Raw genomic sequence first — 21116 nt, 5'->3', positions numbered from 1 at the left:
GGACTTCCTTTTTTACCATCAAACTGAGGTTTACAACTTTACATAAAGCTACTTCAAAGCAGCAAGATTATTTAAAAAATGTAACTTTCACAGTAAAGGTGGTCACAATTGTATGATATTGAATTTCAGTAGGATTTAGCATCAATCAAACGATATCGCATATGAACATAATCATAACAATTCTAAATGGACATATATGGAGAAATCCTAAATATACGACGAGTTAAAGTAGAAAAGAGAGGACGATGACAATGTGTCGTTTTAATTCTAAAATCCCTACCGGAAGTGTTGTGTTCAATGTTGCTTGCGCAAGGACGACGCAGTACTGACAGTCGGCAGCAGCGCACTTAGTTTGAAATATTCGGCTCGAATCTTACTTTTAACACTTTGTCATTAAAAACACACCGTTTTCCCTGCTTTGATGTGACACGGTCGGTTAACTCTGTCCATGTTGTGACCGTAATGTGGAATTAAAAATGGTCATCAAGGTTTACGTCGCCTCGTCAAGTGGATCTGTGGCGGTGAGTGTTACCACTAATTTGGCTGTTTTTTCCACGGGAAGTCCTGAATGTGGACCGCAAATTTGTTTCAAGATGTTAAAATTATTGTCAGCGACTATAAAGCGCAAATATGTTCATGTCTAATATGAACCGTGTTATATTGTACACATAAATATGCTCTTCATTGCTTGCTTCTTACAAACAATCAATTCATCCAGCATGCATGTAAAGCCATTGATGCTGAATTATTAATAGTTATATATAATGGTTTTTGCCCAAATTTCGCCTTTGATCAATGACAAAGGAAGTGGTTTTAAGTCACTTACATTTACTTATATGACAGAAAGAGAGGAGCACACAGTACAGCCATGCACGCCTGAATAACTTCTCATTTAGGTCAGTCATGCCAGTGCTGAGCTTGTGATTACATTTGTCTCTGAATGCCTTTCAATCAAGTTAGGAGGGACTGCTTTACAGCTGCTGGGAAGGGATATGTTTGGGGTAAGAAAAGGTTCAGAAACACGTGGGAGTGGAAAAAGAGAGATAAAATGAGCTTTTACAGAAGCAGATTAGTGGGGCGGAAATCATCTGTGCCCAATTGATTAAGCGCCAATTGGGTTATGCCATGCTTGTTATCGGACAGTGCAACAATAAGTTGACAGTTTTTCCAGAAAAACTTTACTGTTAAAAAAAAAAAAGACAAGTTCACATCAAACACACTTCCCTTTAACCATGTTTTACTGCGCAGCCAGGACAGAGCTACTCCACAATCCATTTTTGATTCTATGGTTATTGTTAAACGTTTGCTCTATAGTCATCAGCGCAACCCCTTCAACGGTTACCCCCCCCCCCCAAATGCAATAAACATTTTTATAAATGTTATAGATGATAAACTGAATTGGAAATCTCACATAAAAAATATACAACATAAATGATATGATAAATGGGTTGTACTTGTATAGCGCTTTTCTACCTTCAAGGTACTCAAAGCGCTTTGACACTACTTCCACATTTACCCATTCACACACACATTCACACACTGATGGAGGGAGCTGCCATGCAAGGCACTAACCAGCACCCATCAGGAGCAAGGGTGAAGTGTCTTGCTCAGGACACAACGGACATGACGAGGTTGGTACTAGGTGGGGATTGAACCAGGGACCCTCGGGTCGCGCACGGCCACTCTTCCACTGCGCCACGCCGTCCCTAAAGTAGCAAGAAAAACGTCAATAATGAACAAAGCAAAACATGTTCTAGACCAAAAATCACTTCATACACTCTACTGCTCGCTAGTGTTACCATATCTGATATATTGTACAGAAATATGGGGAAACTACAAATGTGCGCTTCATTCACTAACTGTGTTACAAAAAAGATCACTTAAAATAATACATAATGTTGGATATAGAGAACATACAAACCCTTTATTTATTACATCACAATTATTGAAATCAAACGATTTGGTGCATTTGCAAACAGCTAAAATGATGTACAAAGCAAACTATCACCTGCTACCCAAGAATGTACAACAATTCTTCTCAACAAAAGAGGAGAAATATAACCTTAGAGGAAAATCTAATTTAAAACATTTGTATGCTCGTACAACACTTAAAACCCTGAGTATATCAGTATGTGGAATTAAATTATGGAATGGATCAAACAAAGCACCAATATGATTCAGTTTAAGAGACTGTTCAAACTACAAGTGTTCACAAAGTACACAGAATAATAATTATGATGAACATCTTAAACCCTTTTTTTCCCTTTTTTTATTTTTATTTTTTTATTGAGACAAATATTATTTATGTATTTAATATTTGTTTGCTTACTATGGTATATCATTTATTTATTATTTGTTCACTGTTCTGTTACAGAGAACAAGAAAATGGGATCAAATTGCTATGGTTTGAAAAGGGGTAGAATAAAATAAACTCTGCTTCTTCCTACTCCTTTTCAGACGTGCTGTAATGAAACAACTGGAATTGTTTGATGCATTATATTGTATCGTATGCATATTCGAAATAAACTGAAACTGAATTGAACTGAATGTTTTGAAGATCCAAATCAATTTTGAGTGTAAAATGCTTCAAATGTGCTGCTGTTTTTTGTGTAGTTGGCATCCGTTATTTGTCCTCAGGAGCCCCGTTCTTTTTTTTTTTGTAATGAAAGGATTAGTCCAAGATAATCCCTTCATTTCACATAATACTCTCAAACAATTGACGTGTATGTAGTGCGTGCAGAGTGAGGGATACTATTTTTATATTTCATGAACAAGTGTTGAATCTCGCACGCCCCCCAAAGACTGCGACACACCCATCCAATGACATGACAACCGCTTTAATGACGTTTTCCCAGTTTTTCACTAGGCTGGAAGAGGCAGCAATGTGTTGCTATTGTGCAAGCACTTTAGGGTCAGACTTGTTTGGGTGTGTGAGCGGACTGAACGTTCTCTGACAGGCAAACAATAGCTCCATTGTGGCTGCCGGCATCCCCAATATACTGTACACACATGCCCAGAAACATACCAGAAAATCACCTCGTTATTAAAAAAAAAACATTTTTAAGAAACTCAATTACTATACTATACTATTGAATTAATCAATTTAAATGTAAGTAATTTCTTATTCATTGTCTATTTGTAAATACATTACCGGTATTTGCATACTTCACCTACTTGTCCAAGACTAAGTTGAGTTTTAATTAAATGTATTATAATTCTATTTTGTTTTCATTGAGTTATTTATTGTTCAGTTCAATTTAATGTTACAATTTACTTTTTCTAAATTGTCGAACAATAGGCAGACTGTTTGGCAATTCTATTCAATGTTATAGTTCATTATTTAATCTATCGTTGGCCCTGCAATGAGGTGGCGACTTGTCCAGGGTGTATACGCCTTCCGCTCGAATGCAGCTGAGATAGGCTCCAGCACCCACCGCGACCCCAAAAGGGACAAGCGGTAGAAAATGGATGGATGGAGTATTGAATTATTTGTAATTCCATTTATTCGTCACATTTACTGTTCTATGCTTGTTATGAACTAAATAGACTGTAATTCTATTTAAATATTTAAAACATTTTTTTTATTGTAACTAATAAGTTTCTAGATAGATAGATAATACTTTATTGATTCCTTCAGGAGAGTTCCCTCAGGAAAATTAAATTACTGTTACTTTATTGTTTTTTTTACTTATTTTCTTTGAGTGTAATTTATTTTATTTTATGTTAATCTAACAAAAGATGAAATTCTAATTTCTTTATATGTCTTGACTTTGACAATAAAGCTTTCATACATGTGTAACTCTTTCTTCCGGTGACTAACACATAAAAAGCTTATTTTGCACTTAAAGGGGAACTGCACTTTTTTGGGAATTTTTTTATTGTTCCCAATCATTATAAAAGACATGACCACGGATGGATTTTTTTTTAATGCATGTTACATATTAAATAAACGTAAATAAAAGTCGTCTTACAGCGTAGCAAATGGGAGCTCCATTATTCCACCTATAAAATCTGATAAATAATCATTCAAAAAGCGCCAATAATACTCCATATGCATTTCGTGACTTGAATATTAACAAAGTATGAGTGATATTGTTATTATAAGCGCTAAAGCAGACAAACTATTTATAGCGGCGAGGTGATCACTTCCGGGTGTGCCTATGTTTACATCATCGAGTGGTCTGCTGTTTCCTCGCCTCCTTGCTCCCTGCATGTTTATTGTGGATCATAAATCATGCCTCTTACCTGAAAAGTAGACGGCTATTGGCTGAGGATATAATCCGACAAGTTGGGACACTTTGACAGCCATTAGGACCTGGATCTGGAGAGGACGACACGAAAAGCGCTTGTTCAAATGTATTTGATATTTAGAATGCATTTTTTAAAAATCCATCCCTCTTGTCTTTCAAAATGATTGTAAACTAGAGATGTACGATAATATCGGCCTGCCGATATTATCGGCCCATAAATGCGTTAAAATGTTATATGGGAAATTATTGGTATCGGTTTTTAATTATCGGTTTTTATTTTTATTTTTATTTTTATTTTTTTAAATTAAATCAACATAAAAAACACAAGATACACTTACAATTAGTGCACCAACCCAAAAAACCTCCCTCCCCTATTTACACACTTTCACACAAAAGGGTTGTTTCTTTCTGTTATTAATATTCTGGTTCCTTTTTTTTTTTTTTTTTTGTCCTGTTCAGCTTCTCAGGCAAATCATATAGTAGATGTAGATGCCCATGTCGGCTGTTCAGATTTACTTTACAAAAGAGAAGTGTAGGATACTTCTCTTGTTGCTTTATTTGTATTTGACTTTATTAAATGTATTTATATTATCATTTGGTGCAGCCGGGCCGGAGCAGGAGGGGATAGAAAGAGGAAAAAAAAGAAGACAGAGGGGGAAATTGTGGGGACAAGAGGGGGATTAGACAGAGAGACAAAAACAACAACAGCAAACAACAACAACAACAATAGAGCAACATCAGCAAATACGACATGTACAAATATGATGGTAAAAGTAATAGCAAATAAGCAGTTAGCGAAAAATAAAAAATAATACAGAAATGACAATGAGCATTATTACACTACAAATGGATCAATACAAATACCAATAGAAATAGCGCTATTGATAATGAACAATACCAATAATTTACCTTTATTATCAACAATACAACACTAAATTGGCCCTAGTGTGTGGATGTGAGTGTGAATGTTGTCTGTCTATCTGTGTTGGCCCTGCGATGAGGTAGCGACTTGTCCAGGGTGTACCCCGCCTTCCGCCCGATTGTAGCTGAGATAGGCTCCAGCGCCCCCCGCGACCCCAAAGGGAATAAGCGGTAGTAAATGGATGGATGGATGGATCAACAATACAGTTGTTTAAATGCAACAATACATATACGTAATGATAACTTGAGATACGAAAGAATGCAGAAAAATGGAGGGGGAGAAAGAGAAGCAACCTGCATTAACCTTGTAGATTGTTATAGTAACAATAGGTTAAGCTTTGTCAGTGTGCCATGTGTTACACCCAGTTTACCCTAGGGCAACAGCGTTAATATATGTTTGATGAAACATGATTATGTGCATGAGTGTAAGTATGCATATGTACTTGTATATGTACAGAATGTGTATATGTGTTTGTACAATGAATGTATATGTACAGAATGTGTATATGATAAATGATAAATGGGTTATACTTGTATAGCGCTTTTCTACCTTCAAGGTACTCAAAGCGCTTTGACAGTATTACCACATTCACCCATTATATGTGTTTGTACAGTGAATGTATATGTACAGAGTGTCTATATGTGTTTGTACAGTAAGTGTATATGTACAGTATGTGTATTTGTATGTTTGTATATTGAATGTGCGTGTGGATGTACGAACTTTAGGTATGTAAATATGTACTGTATTTGTGTATGTATGTGGGAGCGTAGGTACCTATGTACGTATGTGAGCATATGTGAATTTGTATGTACAATATATTCGACTCCCAGAGTGCGTGGGAGCCAGAGCACGGCCCCATCACCCCCGAGAGCCCAACCCACAAACAGTAGGCGTGGTGCCCAGGGAACCAGGGACCACCGCCCCCACGCAGCCAAGCCGGCCAGCGACAGGAACCCCAGAGCCCGGCCCACCGCATATTCTGGTTCCTACATTATACATCAATATATATCAATACAGTCTGCAAGGGATACAGTCCGTAAGCACACATGATTGTGCGTGCTGCTGGTCCACTAATAGTACTAACCTTTAACAGTTAATTTGACAAATTTTCATTAATTACTAGTTTCTATGTAACTGTTTTTATATTGTTTTACTTTCTTTTTTCTTCAAGAAAATGTTTTTAATTTATTTATCTTATTTTATTTTATTAATTTTTTTTTAAAGTACCTTATCTTCACTATAACTGGTTGTCCAAATTAGGCATAATAATGCGTTAATTCCACGACTGTATATATCGGTTGATATCGGTATCGGTTGATATCGGTATCGGTAATTAAAGAGTTGGACAATATCGGAATATCGGATATCAGCAAAAAACCATTATTGGACATCCCTATTATAAATGATAGGCAAAATTCCCAAAAAAGTGCAATTCTCCTTTAACAGTAAGTCACTGTGGGCACCTTTTGATGCGATGCAATGTAATGTGGCTTAGTGATATGGGGAAGTTGACAATTGCATGACACCTATGGCGACACAGACGGAACAACTTTAATTAATTTTCAAACTTTACGGCCCTAGTGTGTGAATGTGAGTGTGAATGTTGTCTTTCTGTGTTGGCCCTGCGATGAGGTGGCGACTTGTCCAGGGTGTACACCGCCTTCTGCCCAAATGCAGCTGAGATAGGCTCCAGCACCCCCCGTGACCCTGAAAGGGACAAACAGTAGTAAATGGATGGATAAATGGTTGTTGATATCGACTTTAAAGAGCACTTTTTGGCGACATAAGCGGTGCCCTATTTTTGGGTCAATATTTATAACCCTTTCTCTCTCCAGGTAAAAAAACACCAGCAGTCAGTGGTGGGTTTCCTCGAGTCACATCGAATCATTTTCCAGGAAGTAGACATCACCATGTTGCAGGAACAAAGACTCTGGATGTACCAGCACATCCCTCGGGACAAGCAGCCAGACAAGGGCAACCCGCTGCCTCCACAGATCTTCAATGAGGATCGCTACTGTGGGGTACGACTGCTGGCATCTCATAATGTTTTCCTATTCAGTGCCTTAACATTCACAACCTTTTTTGAACATTGTTTATGGGCAACTCATGTGTATCCATTTGTTTTGAGTGTTGAGGATATTTACATGAAATTAGCATCTAATTGCCCATGGAAAAAATCTAATTAGAAGAAAGAAATTTGTAAAGAAATATTTAAGAATGCTAGTGTTTATTTATTCACTAGTTTTTTGTTAGTTTTTATTTAATTAGGTAATCAATAGTAAAACCTTTTAGTAGGGACCACTTAAAAGACAACTGCACTTTTTTTTAATCGTTCACAATCATGACGACGGGTGGATTTAAAAAAAAAATGCATTCTAGGGTTGGAATTGGGGGATAATTCACCAAAATTATTCCCGAGCGCGGCCACCGCTGCTGCTCACTGCTCCCCTCACCTCCCAGGGGATGGGTCAAACGCAGAGAGTAATTTGACTATCAGTGGTACTTTAACTTTAACTTTTATTCTAAATATTACATAAACGTAAATACAAGTTGGCTTACAGCGGAGCCAATGGGAGCTCCATTATTCCACCCATAAAATCCGATTAATAACCATTCAAAAAGCACCAATACTCCATTTACTTTTCATTACATGAATATTAACAAAGTATTAGTGATATTGTTATTATAAGTGCTAACGCAGACAAACTATTTATAGTGGCGACATGATCACTTCAGGTTGGGCCTATGTGTACATCATCGAGTGGTCTGCTGTTTCCCTGCTCCCTGTAAATTTATTGTTGATTATAAATCATGTCTCTCACCTGAAAAGTAGATAGCTGAGAATATAATCCGACAAGTTGTGACACTTTGACAGCCATTTTGACCTTGACCCCTCCCACCCCATAAATATAGCCTTGTCACAAAAGACCAATGAAATTGTCGAACAAGTCATTATTGACCAATGAAATATTTCACATTGAATCAAACACATTCATTATGCAATCACCCTCATTACGGCGATGACACCACAAAATGAACACATTGCAACCTCGAAACCGAAGACGATCAACCTGACTATCGAAAATGTCACTCGACATGCATTGCTTTCTGTCTCCCCTAGAGAGGGAGGGTTACCCACATATGCGGTTTCTCATAGTCATTCACATCGACGTCCCTTATGTGGGATCTGTACCGAGGATGTCGTTGTGGCTTGTACAGCCCTTTGAGACTTTTGTGATTTAGGGCTATATAAATAAACATTGATTGATTGATTGACTACCAACGGGCTGCCGCAAGGCCGGACCGTCGCGCCAAAGAAGACCACACAGTAAAATAACTTGCACTGAGCCTAGTCTATAAAATTTGCTACACCTCCCTGATACCGAAGTACATTTCAAACTACTTCCATAACGTAAATGACCGCCATAACCACAACAGCAGGGAGCTCTACAAACCATGTTAAACCCAGGTTCCCATCTAACAAAGGTCTTAACTCATTCTCCTTCTATGCCACATCAATATGGAATGCACTCCCAACAAGTGTAAAAGAAAGTGCATCTCTACCCTCCTTCAAAACCGCACTAAAAGAACACTTCCAGGCAACTACAACCCTAGACTAACACCCTCCCCCCACCACATCCCACCTCCCCTGATCGTAATTAATCAAATGTAAATAATCAAATGTATATACTTGTTCTTATGCTTTCTGAGCTCACTATGTTCACCGCTCGCTGTACATATCCTACGAAGTCAGACCTACACCGTTTCAATGTCCATTTCTCAGATGATATTATTTTTGATGACTGAAGTGCTGATATCAACCAAACCTAACCCCCCCACCCCAACCCCCTCCACATCCCATCCCCCGGATTGTAAACAATGTAAATAATTCAATGTATATACTCTGATGATTAACTTGTGTGATGACTGTATTATGCTGATAGTATATATTTGTACCATGAATTGATTAACGTGGACCCCGACTTAAACAAGTTGAAAAACGTATTCGGGTGTTTCCATTTAGTGGTCAATTGTACGGAATATGTACTGTACTGTGCAATCTACTAATAAAAGTCTCAATCAATCAAAAAAAACAAGCCCAGAGGCAACGCGCCTCGAGGCGAAAGTGAAACCGAGGCTGGACGAAGAAGCCCGTTGTCCCCTCAACTCTGACACCAAATTCGATGACCCGAATATGTAAATATTTCATGTTTCAATGTGTACACCTACCGACCAATAGATGTGTGCGGCCAATATATGTACAAAATAAGATTTGTCCCAAAATTAAGTGGGTGCAGCTAATATTTAAAAGCGCTCTGTAGTCCAGAAATTACGGTACCCTTGTTAAAAGCACAAAAATCAGGAAGAAAAACCCCAACTCTAAGCAAGCCCACCTGTTACTCCAGTTGGATCTTCTCCCTGTTTTATGTTGAATTCATCCCACATACTGTTAGTACGTGTAGATGCAGGGGTGCTCACACTTTTTCTGCAGGCGAGCTACTTTTCAATTGATCAAGTCGTGGGGATCTACCTCATTCATATATATAATTTATATTTACTTATTTATGAAATATATGTTTTTGTTAACAAGTTAAAGGTGATTAATGATAATGCAAGCATGTTTAACACATATAGTTAATATTGTTAACAAGTTAAAAGTGTTTAAACATAATACAAGCATGTTTAACACATATAGTTAATATTGTTAACAAGTTAAAGGTGTTTAATGATAATACACGCATGTTTAACACATATAGTTAATATTGTTAACAAGTTAAAGGTGTTTAAAGATAATGCAAGCATGTTTAACACATATAGATTTCTTTCTTTCATGAAGACAAGAATAAAAGTTGGTGTATTACCTGATTCTGATGACTTGCATTGATAGGAATCAAACAGTGGTGCTGATAATGTCCGCATTTTCGAATGGAGGAGAAAAAAAGTCCTCCTTTCTGTCCAATACCACATGAAAGTGGTTGGTTTTTGGCATCTTATTTGCCAAGCTTCTGTACTCCTTTGTATACACTTTACAAGAAATACATTGGCGGCAAACTCCGTAGCTTGCTAGCTTGTGCACGCCAGCTTTCTGAGACTCTTATTTTGTTAGCGCAGGCAGGATGAAGCAGCGCTTTTATTGTGCAACTGTGCAGTCGGTCTTTGGAGTTTTGACGACAGGTACAGCGCCAGAGTCTGTTGAAATAAAGTGTTTCTCGCAGGTAATTTTAATGAGCTGGCAGCAGCCAGCGTCATCTCAGAAGACCCTCGGGTGCCTTGAATGTCAATCAAGTGACGAAAGTGACGTCATAGTGAAGATTTATGATCGCTCATTTTTAAGACTATTTTCTTAATGCCTGGCTGGCGATCGACTGACACAGCCTCCGCGATCGACCGGTAGCTCGCGATCGACGTAATGAGCACCCCTGGACTGTAGAGTAACTACATTACCCAGAAGTCTTAGCGGTAGCCTGAACCATACTTACCAACCCTCCCGATTTTCCCGGGAGACTCCCGAATTTCAGTGCCCCTCCCGAAAATCTCCCGCGACAATCATTCTCCCGAATATCTCCCGATTTCCACCCGGATAACAATATTGGCGGCGTGCCTTAAAGGCACTGCCTTTAGCGTCCTCTACAACCTATCGTCGCATCCGCTTTTCCTCCATACAAAAAGCCTGCCGGCCTAGTAACATAATATATGCGGCTTTTATACACACATAAGTGAATACAATGCATACTTGATCAACAGCCATACAAGTCACACTGAGGGTGGCTGTATAAACAACTTTAACACTGTAGAGACAGTACTACATAGCGGAGATACGAGTAAGTATGAGTATTTTGCTGAGTTACACAGTAAATAAAGAGTTCCTGTGTTGGTGGAAGCAGCTGTTCGTTATTGAAGCATCAAACTATATACAAATTTTACCGCATGGACTTGTCGGTGATGTCACTTCTTTTGTTTTGTCTGGCGGAGTTTGAGCTGCTCTGCATGCAGCCGGTGAGTGTTGGAGGAGCACAGAGCAGACTTGCTACACAAATGCACCTCGTGAAAATTAGGGGTAAAACTCAATCTTCCAACATCATGCATCATTGCAGCACATTTTAATTTTAGTGGCCGCTATACGGTGGCACAGGTGTTAGTGCATGTGCCTGACAAAATGAAGATCCTGGGTTCAATCCCGGGGTCTTTCTGTGTGGAGTTTGCATGTTCTCGCCGTGACTGCGTGGGTTCCCTCCGGGTACTTCGGCTTCCTCCCACCTCCAAAGACATGCACCTGGGGATAGGTTGATTGGCAACACTAAATTGGCCCTAGTGTGTGAATGTGAGTGTGAATGTTGTCTGTCTGTGTTGGCCCTCCGATGAGGTGGCGACTTGTCCAGGGTGTACACTGCCTTCCGCCCGGATGCAGCTGAGATAGGCTCCAGCATCCCCCGCAACCCCGAGAGGGACAAGCGGTAGGAAATGGATGGATGGATATACAGAGTTAAAAACAAATCTATTTCGGGATGTAAAATAAGTGCCACCATAGACTGGTGGCCACTAACTTAGACTTAGACAAACTTTATTGATCCACAAGGGAAATTGTTCGACACAGTAGTTCAGTTACAAGGGATGCAAAAGGTAAGGATGAAAAGGATAATGCAGGTATAAAGTAGACTAAAATGTACCATAGTAGCAATATAAAATAAAACATACATGTAATATTTACAAATTATATATACAGTATATAATATCTACAGATATATTATATTATATTTTTATATAATATATACAATATATAAAACATTTTTTACAATTTTTGTTTTTTATATTAATACAGGCTTAACTATGATTATTTTGAGTGATCCTCATTATAGGTATTTATTTGTTTTGCTTTTTAAAATAATTTTTTTTTAATTGGTTTGCTTAAATGCGTATTTGTAAAAAAATGTTGAACTCGCTTTATTGATTAGTTTTTAATTAGTTTGTAGTTACCCCATTTATTTAGTAATGATCGCTGCATCATTCTCTCTATTTCTCTCTTTCTATGTCTCTCTTGTTTTAAAGTTGTTTTTTTCCGCATTTGGTTTGTGACGTAGGATGGACTAAAACTGTACTAAGTACATGCACAGTACGAAAAAAAAGATGACCACACAAATGCGAAGTGATTATAATAGGTCCCATTGTGCCTTCATGCAAATTAATGATTGTTGCTGATTCTTCCAAAAGGACAGTGATGGCACAAAGTAGGTCATGTCTATTTTGGTTATTTACATATACCTTTTGCCTGGCGAGCTGGTGAGTTCGATCAACTCAAGAGTTTATGCGCGCCACCTCATAATCCTGTCGTAATCCCGTTTTCATGGCCGCCCGGGGAAGATTATGTGGCTTCACTCTCACTGGGTGAAGTAATCCATCATTACTCCCAGTAACAAAATTGAATATTACTGTAAAAACAGAAGCACTACTTTTATATATTGTTCATCAAGGACATACTGATTTAATTCAGCATTTATTCCGCATTCCTCACAGGACTATGAAGACTTCTTCCAGTCTAAAGAGAACAACACTGTGTTTGCATTCCTTGGCATACCTCCTGGACCATCTGTCAAAGTAAGTACCACTACATTTATTCTGCACGTTACACAGCTTTAATACCTCATGACCTGTCCATTACATCACCTCTTTTAAGGAGAATAATTCAGTGGTCATGTTAAACCTTGGTTACTTACAGTATAATATATACTGTACTGGGTTATTGCTATTTGCATGTACAGATGAAACTCAACAAATTAAAATATTGTGGAAAGCTTGGTTTATTCCAGCAATTAGATTTACAAGGTGAAACTAATACATGACAACGGCTCATAACATGCAATTTAAGATATTTCAAGACTTCTTTATTTTTCCACTGAGGCCCGCACACTGAAAAATTAAAGCATGTGGTGGCCATTTTGATATTTCTAATTTTCAATACAATACAATATATATATATTTTTTACCTTCAGGGCCCTCAAGTTTGGTCCCAGGTACCCGGAAGGGTCTCAGTCATTAAAATGTTAAAAAATAACCCATATGTATTATTATTGTTATTTCAATATTCAATGCTTAAATCTCTTAATGAACTTGAGGTCTATCTGGCGATGTGAAGTAAAATATGTTTTTTAAACTTGTATAATGTTTTAGCATGCACTTTTTGTCAAAGAAAATCCTGTTCTAATGGCAAAACTACAAAATATGCAATGTTTTTGTGTGGAATATTTGATGTGAAGTAATTGGAGCCTTATCTAAGTCAGTAATTCATAATATTGTTAATTTTAATTCCTTATTATTTTTTCAGCAAGTTTTTGAGCAAAAACATTTAAAAAATAAAATTGCTTAAAAATAAGTCATTCTTTTTTGTTATTTTTTACTTTCAACATTTAAGTCTCTAAATGAACCTCAGATCCATCTGAGTTTAATTTGTCTTGTTTTTGTTTTTTTGTAAAGTTTTTTTATGCCCTTTATGTCATAAAAACTTAGTTTTTTATATGGCAAACACAACAAAAATGCAATATTTTCCTTAAAAAATATTTCAAAGTGCAATAATTGGAGCCTTAAATAGGTCATTAATTAATAACAACATTGATTTTGATTCATTATTATCTTTTGAGCAAAGACAGCTTTAAAGGAAAAAACATCTCACCAGTTTGCTCTTTTAATTCCACTTGTTGTGTTTTCTTTCCATCAGTTTTTTAATAGTATTTTTATAATGTGTCGCAGGTCGTTAAAAAATTAGCTGCGGGCCGCAAATGGTACCTGGGTCATTGTGTTTATTTCCCTTTATGTAACTTTGCTATTTTACACAACCACTTTTTTTTCTCCTCACATTTTTTAGGTAGCTTTCTTATAAATATGGAACAATCCCTGTTGTAAAAAGTATAATAGGGATATATACTATCATATACTTTTCTAATTATAACTTGTTTATTATCATTACTGTGTACATTTAATTTAATGTTAGGGTTACCTAGTCTGCTTCCTTACCTTTTAAAAAGCAGAAAATGTGTTGTATTATTATAGTTTTAGCGTGCACTAGTGGCATTCAAGTGTCATGTAACGTACAACAAGACATGAGAGTATCAAATCCACTCTCTTCTGGTATAAAATGCAGCAGTGGAGCCAGCGTAGCCATCATATGATGTACAAATTGATAAGGAGTGTGTTCTTTTGTTTTTTGGAATACAGGATTCTGAGTCCTAGGTGACAACACAACAACCTCCTCATGTGTCCTCTTGCTGTGTATGCCAGCGTGTTGCCAAACATGGGACATTCAGCCTTGTCTGACAAAAAAAAAAAAAAAGACTTTCTGACCAAAAAATGGGGGTTTGCGTTATATCATGTTTGCTTTTCACATTACTGAAACTGTCGTTTTTGACCCACATTATGTACGCACCTGCCTTTAAACATATACTGTAAATTATATAATTGTGGGTGTAGAACAGTTCCTAATATTTGAAGCCAAGTATTTCAAACAGTTCCTCACCACTAGAGGGAGCAACGACACATCCAATTGTGCTTTCATCCACTTGCTAGTTAGAAGTCTCTGTCCAGTGGGCTCCATGGTGGGGGTCTATTTTGTATTGAGTCACACATTGTGCAGGTGTACCTAGTATTGTGTCCATTGTATATATCATTTACTGTGTGCTGTGCCATCATATTGTAAACAAAATTTGACATTTGTCAAGTTCAACGATCACAATCTTCTGTCTTTGAATGTTTCAAAGTTAATAAAAATTTCTAAACGTACTCTGTCCTTTTTTTTCCTTTGTGATTTTTGTATGCCGCCACAGAAGTGCACCTTTTTATGGCAAAGAGAAAAAGTGTGATTAAAACCATAGAAACAGACATAGCTTTGTCCTAGCTGCTCAGTATACAACAGGACTAACGCAGTGCTGATAATGAAAGATGTAAGTGAGTTGTTAGTGTTGATGTGAAAAGACTCACTTCCCCGGCACACCAAGTAATCTCCATCTGCACGGGTGAGTGCGCATTTTTTTATGCATTACAATATTATATAATTGCATACTTACATATATTTAATCATGTATAGATGCAGCAAGCCTCCATCATCAAAGGGTGAGTACATATTTCATTGCTTTTTTTCATTCAGTTAACTTTTTTTAAACACATGTACAGTAAAGAATATTCAAAAGCATGATGCAACAAGCCTCTCTCTCATCATTAAAAAGTACACTAAGTTGTATGGCAATGGAAAATGTGAGCATGATTCAGCAAGTCTGCCTTGTCTTTTTGTTCTAATCTTATTTTTTTTTACTACAGTTTTAACCTTTAACAGATTAATTAAACTCCCTTTTATATTTGTGTCAAAACAGCTTGTGTCCAAAACCGTATTGTGCTTGACCTTCCAGATTCTAATCTGTCTATCCGACCATACAACATCAAAAGAAAGTCAGTCAACAAGCAGCTTTTGTGGTGATTTCGCAAAATTTACAGAAACGTCTGCACTTTGACTTGATGCTCACATATAGTTCAGATTGCCCTCTTGTCCCTGCACGAGCCCTGATTTCCCATCAAAATGTTGCACAAGTTCACGTCTGCAATGATTTACCCAGAAATCAATACTCGATCAACTTGCTGCTTCCACTGAAGGAAAGAAATAGAAGATAATCACAGGGCTTGAGTCGTTGCTTGTCATAATACAGTAGGGGCCGGATCTATATTTGTTTATCAAAACATGTGCATAGCTGATTTACTAAGCTGGTGCGCAAAGGACTGAGTCAATTAAACGAGCAAAATAGAGAACGCAATCCATTTAAATGCAGACTATATGCCGATTATCAGAACACTGGGAGGAGGAGATGCAAATATGATCATCTATTGCTTGCAGTATGATTTGCCAAACCTGAGACAGTTTTGCATCTATACATATTTAGCACATTTGAAATGTACAAACTGGCACATTTAGGCCATACTTGCCAACCCTCCCGAATTTTCCGGGAGACTCCCGAAATTCAGCGCCTCTTCCGAAAACCTCCCGGGACAAATATTCTCCCAAAAATCTCCCGATTTTGCGGACCTAAGTGAGGACAGCCTTTTTTCATGACGGGAGGACAACAGAGTGACAAGAATTAAATCATCCAGACTAGAGATAAATTGTATTATTATGTTTATCTTACCTAAAAATAAATATATTTATTAATTAAAAAAAAAAACTAAATACATGTTTACTATATTTTGCTAAAACATCAAAATTAATTGTATTTTTATTTGTATTTTTTCCTGACTCCTTACTACATCCAGCCATAGAATTATACATTAAAATAAACATATTTGAAATAATTGATTTTAAATTATCACAATAATTCATTTAAAATGACCATATTTAATTATTAAAATAATTGCTTGTTTATCAACAACTTTAGCATTTTATTCATTACATTTTGAAACTCTCATAAGCCAAGTTATGTTATATTCCTTAATATTTATTTATGCAAGTTTGAAGTATCAATTATCTAAACACAGTTTTGTTTGCATATTTTCAGGATGTAGATATCTATATCTATATATATGTATGAAATTCTTGACTTGCTGAATTCTAGCAGTCAATATGCTCCTCCCCTCTTAACCACGCCCTCAACCACGCCCCACCCCGCCCCCGACCACGCCCCCCACCTCCCGAAATCGGAGGTCTCAAGGTTGGCAAGTATGATTTAGGCACTAAATGCTGGGAGAAAGGAGGGGATCGTGTTGCAAAAACTAACAATGGACAAAAAAATCCTCCGTGCGTGCATGTCAACATATTTGGATTGTCAGAAATAAAAATATTAGACATGTCATCTACTCAGCAGTATATTTTTATACCTGCTGGATGACTTAAGGAGCTGATTAAAACAATTTCAACTAATACGTTTTGGTGTCTGCTGGCGTTTTTTAAAAATGGTTTGTTTTTTCATATACGAGATATTGTTATATCTCCTATAGATACTGTATATCATTAATACATCTACATATTATTATTTATTTTTTTCGGGAATGATCCAGAACACAGGTGTCAAACTCAAGGCCGATGGGCCGCCACTTCATTATATTTTGCCCTCGAAAGCCTGGAAATAATATGTATCAATAAAGTTCTGTAACTTTTCTTACTAAATGTATTATTTCCTTCTATTTTGGGAGAAATAAAATATATGTACTCCATTTAATCGCAAACCATGTTAACTTAAATATTGTCTAATTATGCAAAAATGTATTATCAATCATTCAAACCATTTTTAAAATATAAATAAATACTAATAATAATGATTTCAAAGCAAGTTATCCATCAAATTGTGCAATAGATTTCATGGTAAAATTGTGAAATTTACTGTGGTTTTACAGCATTTTTCTCTGAATGAAAAACACAGTACTTTTTTTTACTGTAATAAACTGTGGTGCTGTTTTGGCATTTACAGTAATCCACCGAAAAATCTACAGTTGTTGATTTGCGGTAAAAAAACAAAAACAAACTTCTACTGTAAAATTGCAGTTTTTTTATGTACAGTAAAAAAACACGTTTTATCGCTAGAATGTAACCGTGCAATCAGGCTGGTCGGCGAAGGGTTGTCGCAATGCTCCGGCAGACTGGAGGTCTTCCATGCTGGCACTTGGGGGACTGTGTGCGACGACCACTGGAGCCACACAAACGCTGACATGGTGTGCCAAGAGCTAGGGTGTGGCTCCGCCTTGGCGTCCAAAAATAGTGCCTTTTTTGGAGAGGGAACTGGCCAGGTCTGGATGGATGATGTGGAGTGCACCGGGAAGGAGCTGTCCATCTTCATGTGCTCGCACAAGATCTTTGGGGAGAACAACTGTGTTCACAGTGAAGATGTTGGTGTGGTTTGCTCAGGTAATTGACACACTTTCTACTAAAATGTTACCTTTTATTCATAAACACACTTTGTTGGGAGGCAGACTTCATATCACTCAATTCTAATTGAATTGTAAGGATTATGATGTACATAGTAATAAGTGAATCATTGCTCTGTATTAAATGTAACATTGTCTCTTGGCCGTGAGGGTTCTCCTGAGTCCGAAAGATCCTCCGTGAGCCCGGTAGACAGTTTGAATACAGTCTTTTATTTAAACACAACAGTCTGGAATTGCTTTTCAGGAGTCTCTTTTAGGCGTGTTGCTCTCGCTCGCTCTCTAGCTCCCAACTCCAACTCCGTGTCTCGTACCGGCTGCTGCTAATAAAGGCGACAGGTGATTAGATAACAAGGCCCACCTGGGCCATCCACTCACCTGTCGCTGTCTTCGAGGCCAGTCCTTGCACACCCCGTTACGCGGCAGGCCCACAGGGCACGCCCCCCTACACATTCCTCCATTGCCAGACTCAGGCCGGGAAGCCGTCCGGCCGCGCCTACTCTGGCGGGGGCACCGAACAAGCCGAACGGAAGTGTCACGAATTGGTACAATCCTTCCGGAGTGGAAATGCCTTTTTTTCCTTGGACTCTGGCGACAAGGGAATCTGCCAGTATCCCTTGGTCAAATTCAGTGTCGTGAAAACACGAGCAGCACCCAGCCGATCCAGGAGCTCGTCGACTCGGGGCATTGGGTAGGCGTCAAAACGTGACACCTCATTTACCTTGCGGTAATCCACACAGAACCGCACAGACCCACCCTTTTTCCCTACCAGAACGATGGGGCTGCACCACGCATTGTGTGACTCTTCTATTACCCCTAACTCTAGCATAGACTTTTATTCTTCCCGAACCACTTTGCGTTTGTGTTCGGGGAGCCTGTAGGGCCGAGACCGCACCATAACACCCGTGGTGGTCTCAATGTGATGTTGGATGAGGTTTGTGCGGCCGGGCCGAGGGGAGAACACATCAGAAAAGCGCTGCTGCAACTTGGCAACATCTGCTCTTTGCGCTTGATATATATTAATATATAATGTAGGAACCAGAATATTAATAACAGAAAGAAACAACCCTTTTGTGCGAATGAGTGCAAATGGGGGAGGGAGGTTTTTTGGGTTGGTGCACTAATTGTAAGTGTATCTTGTGTTTTTTATGTTGATTTAATTAAAAAAAAAAAAAAAAAAAAAAGACGATAATAAAAAAAACGATGCCGATAATTTCCGATATTACATTTTAACGCATTTATCGGCTGATATTATCGGACATCTCTAAAGCGGACCATTACCCGGTGAAGTGTCTTATCATACCCCATGTGTCCGGCCATGGGGTGAACGTGCGCCGCCTGGAAAACCATTTCCCGACGGCGTTACGGCACCAACAACTGGGTGATCTCCTCTCCTGTTTGAGTGTCACGACTCACTCTGTATAATCTATCTCTAATAATTGCGAAGTGAGCAAGTGCTGTTCCCGGACGCACTAGCTGACCATCGATGGAAATCACCTGGTCCCAGGCCACGCGCAGAGTGTCATCCCGAGACTGCTCGAGGGGGAAATCCTCCGTAGGGGCTTCCCGCGAAGCCCCGCCGGTTCCCCTTCGACAATGTCGGATGAACCTGCGTCGCCGCTGAGAACCGCGCAGATATTCCCCTTTCCCACTGGTCGTGAACGCACGCCCACACACTGCGTCACTAAATTCTTAAACCCCGCCCAATTGGTACCCAGGATTAAGGGGTGCGTAAGGTGCGCACTTACAGCAACCTTGACACTATGCTTTTGTCCGCCGTATTGAATTTCTACTGGCACCACAGGGTATTCGTGCACATCCCCATGAACACATCTAATTTTCACTCGTGCTGCCTGCCTCAAAGCCCCGGTCGAAACAGGTTCTGGTGGATCATAGACTGCTCGCAGCCCGAATCCACTATCGCCCGGTGTGTACTCCCTTGTATCCTTACCAGCATACACTACGGCCGGCAACCCGGATCACCTGCCTCACCTCCACGCGTGGAGGTCCCTGACGCACGTGACCGGGCTGCCCACGCCTCCAGCACGCCTGCCCAGGCGTTTGAAGGGCCGTCTGCGCGGGAAGCACTGTATCCGCAGCAGACGGGATCTGCAAGGAAGCACAATAAAACGAGTAAGTTGCGCGGCGCCGCCGGTCCTGCGACACCACGCGACTAACTCGCTCGGTCTGCGCGGTGCCGGTGCTGGGCGCTCGGCCGCCTCCACGGTCGTCTCCCTTCGCCGCCAGGTGGTCCTTGGCGAGCGTCACTGCTGCGGCCAGGTCTTGGGGCCGGTGGTAACGGACCCAGGCGGCCGTTCGCGCTGGGATCGCCTCCAGGAACTACTCTGTGACCAGCCGCTCCATCACCTGGTCGTCGCCCTCTCTTGGCTGCAGCCAACATGTCGCCGCGTCCCGGAGCTGCTGCTGCGCCTCCCCCGCCCGCTGCGCCTCCCCCGCCAACAGCGGCAGTACACGCACCCCCCACTCCTCTTCCGGCCACGCGCATGCCTCCGCTGTGGCCACAAAAATGTCAATAAACGCCTGAGGGTTTTCAGTCTCCCCCATGCGTGGGATGGAGACAGCCGGCGCTGTTGACGGTGTCGCTCCAACCCAGTCCGCCATCGCCTGCACGACTTGGGTCTGCTGGGCCAGCTGAAGTTGGAGCGCCTGTATCTGCTGTTGACTGGCCGCTGTCACCTCTGCGAGGGCCTGCGTTACTGCTGCCAGGGGGTCGGGTCATTTTGGGCACTCAGGTACGTTGGGCGCCACTGTAAAAGGTCTCTTTGCCGTGAGGGTTCTCCTGAGTCCGAAAGATCCTCCGTGAGCCCGGTAGACAGTTTGAATACAGATTTTTATTTAAACACAACAGTCTGGAATTGCTTTTCAGCAGTCTCTTTTAGGCGTGTCGCTCTCGCTCGCTCTCCAGCTCCCAACTCCAACTCCGTGTCTTGTTCCGGCTGCTGCTAATAAAGGCGACAGGTGATTAGATAACAAGGCCCACCTGGGCCATCCACTCACTTGTCGCTGTCTTCGAGGCCGGTCCTTGCACACCCCATTCC

At 39.7% G+C, this 21116-nt stretch overlaps 1 protein-coding gene across 1 annotated transcript; it reads left to right on the top strand.

Annotated features, from left to right (window-relative positions):
• The first annotated feature begins 294 nt into the window (after positions 1 to 294).
• Positions 295 to 14932, top strand: sh3bgrl2 (SH3 domain binding glutamate-rich protein like 2). The gene is made up of 4 exons (XM_061929559.2): positions 295 to 521; positions 7008 to 7193; positions 12685 to 12765; positions 14380 to 14932. Exons 1-4 carry the CDS (start codon positions 477 to 479, stop codon positions 14392 to 14394), a joined length of 327 nt encoding a protein of 108 aa, XP_061785543.1. The 5' UTR covers positions 295 to 476; the 3' UTR covers positions 14395 to 14932.
• Positions 14933 to 21116: the final 6184 nt, after the last annotated feature.

Source organism: Nerophis lumbriciformis, linkage group LG34 (genome assembly GCF_033978685.3).
Source record: "Nerophis lumbriciformis linkage group LG34, RoL_Nlum_v2.1, whole genome shotgun sequence".
Classification (NCBI taxonomy): domain Eukaryota; kingdom Metazoa; phylum Chordata; class Actinopteri; order Syngnathiformes; family Syngnathidae; genus Nerophis; species Nerophis lumbriciformis.
This window is presented reverse-complemented; position numbering and strand designations above follow the sequence as displayed.

Coding starts and splice junctions, on each gene's coding strand:
- sh3bgrl2 (XM_061929559.2), top strand. CDS start 477: ATGGTCATCAAGGTTTACGTCGCCTCGTCAAGTGGATCTGTGGCG. Junction 522..7,007: donor CGTCAAGTGGATCTGTGGCG/GTGAGTGTTACC, acceptor TTCTCTCTCCAG/GTAAAAAAACACCAGCAGTC. Junction 7,194..12,684: donor ATGAGGATCGCTACTGTGGG/GTACGACTGCTG, acceptor CATTCCTCACAG/GACTATGAAGACTTCTTCCA.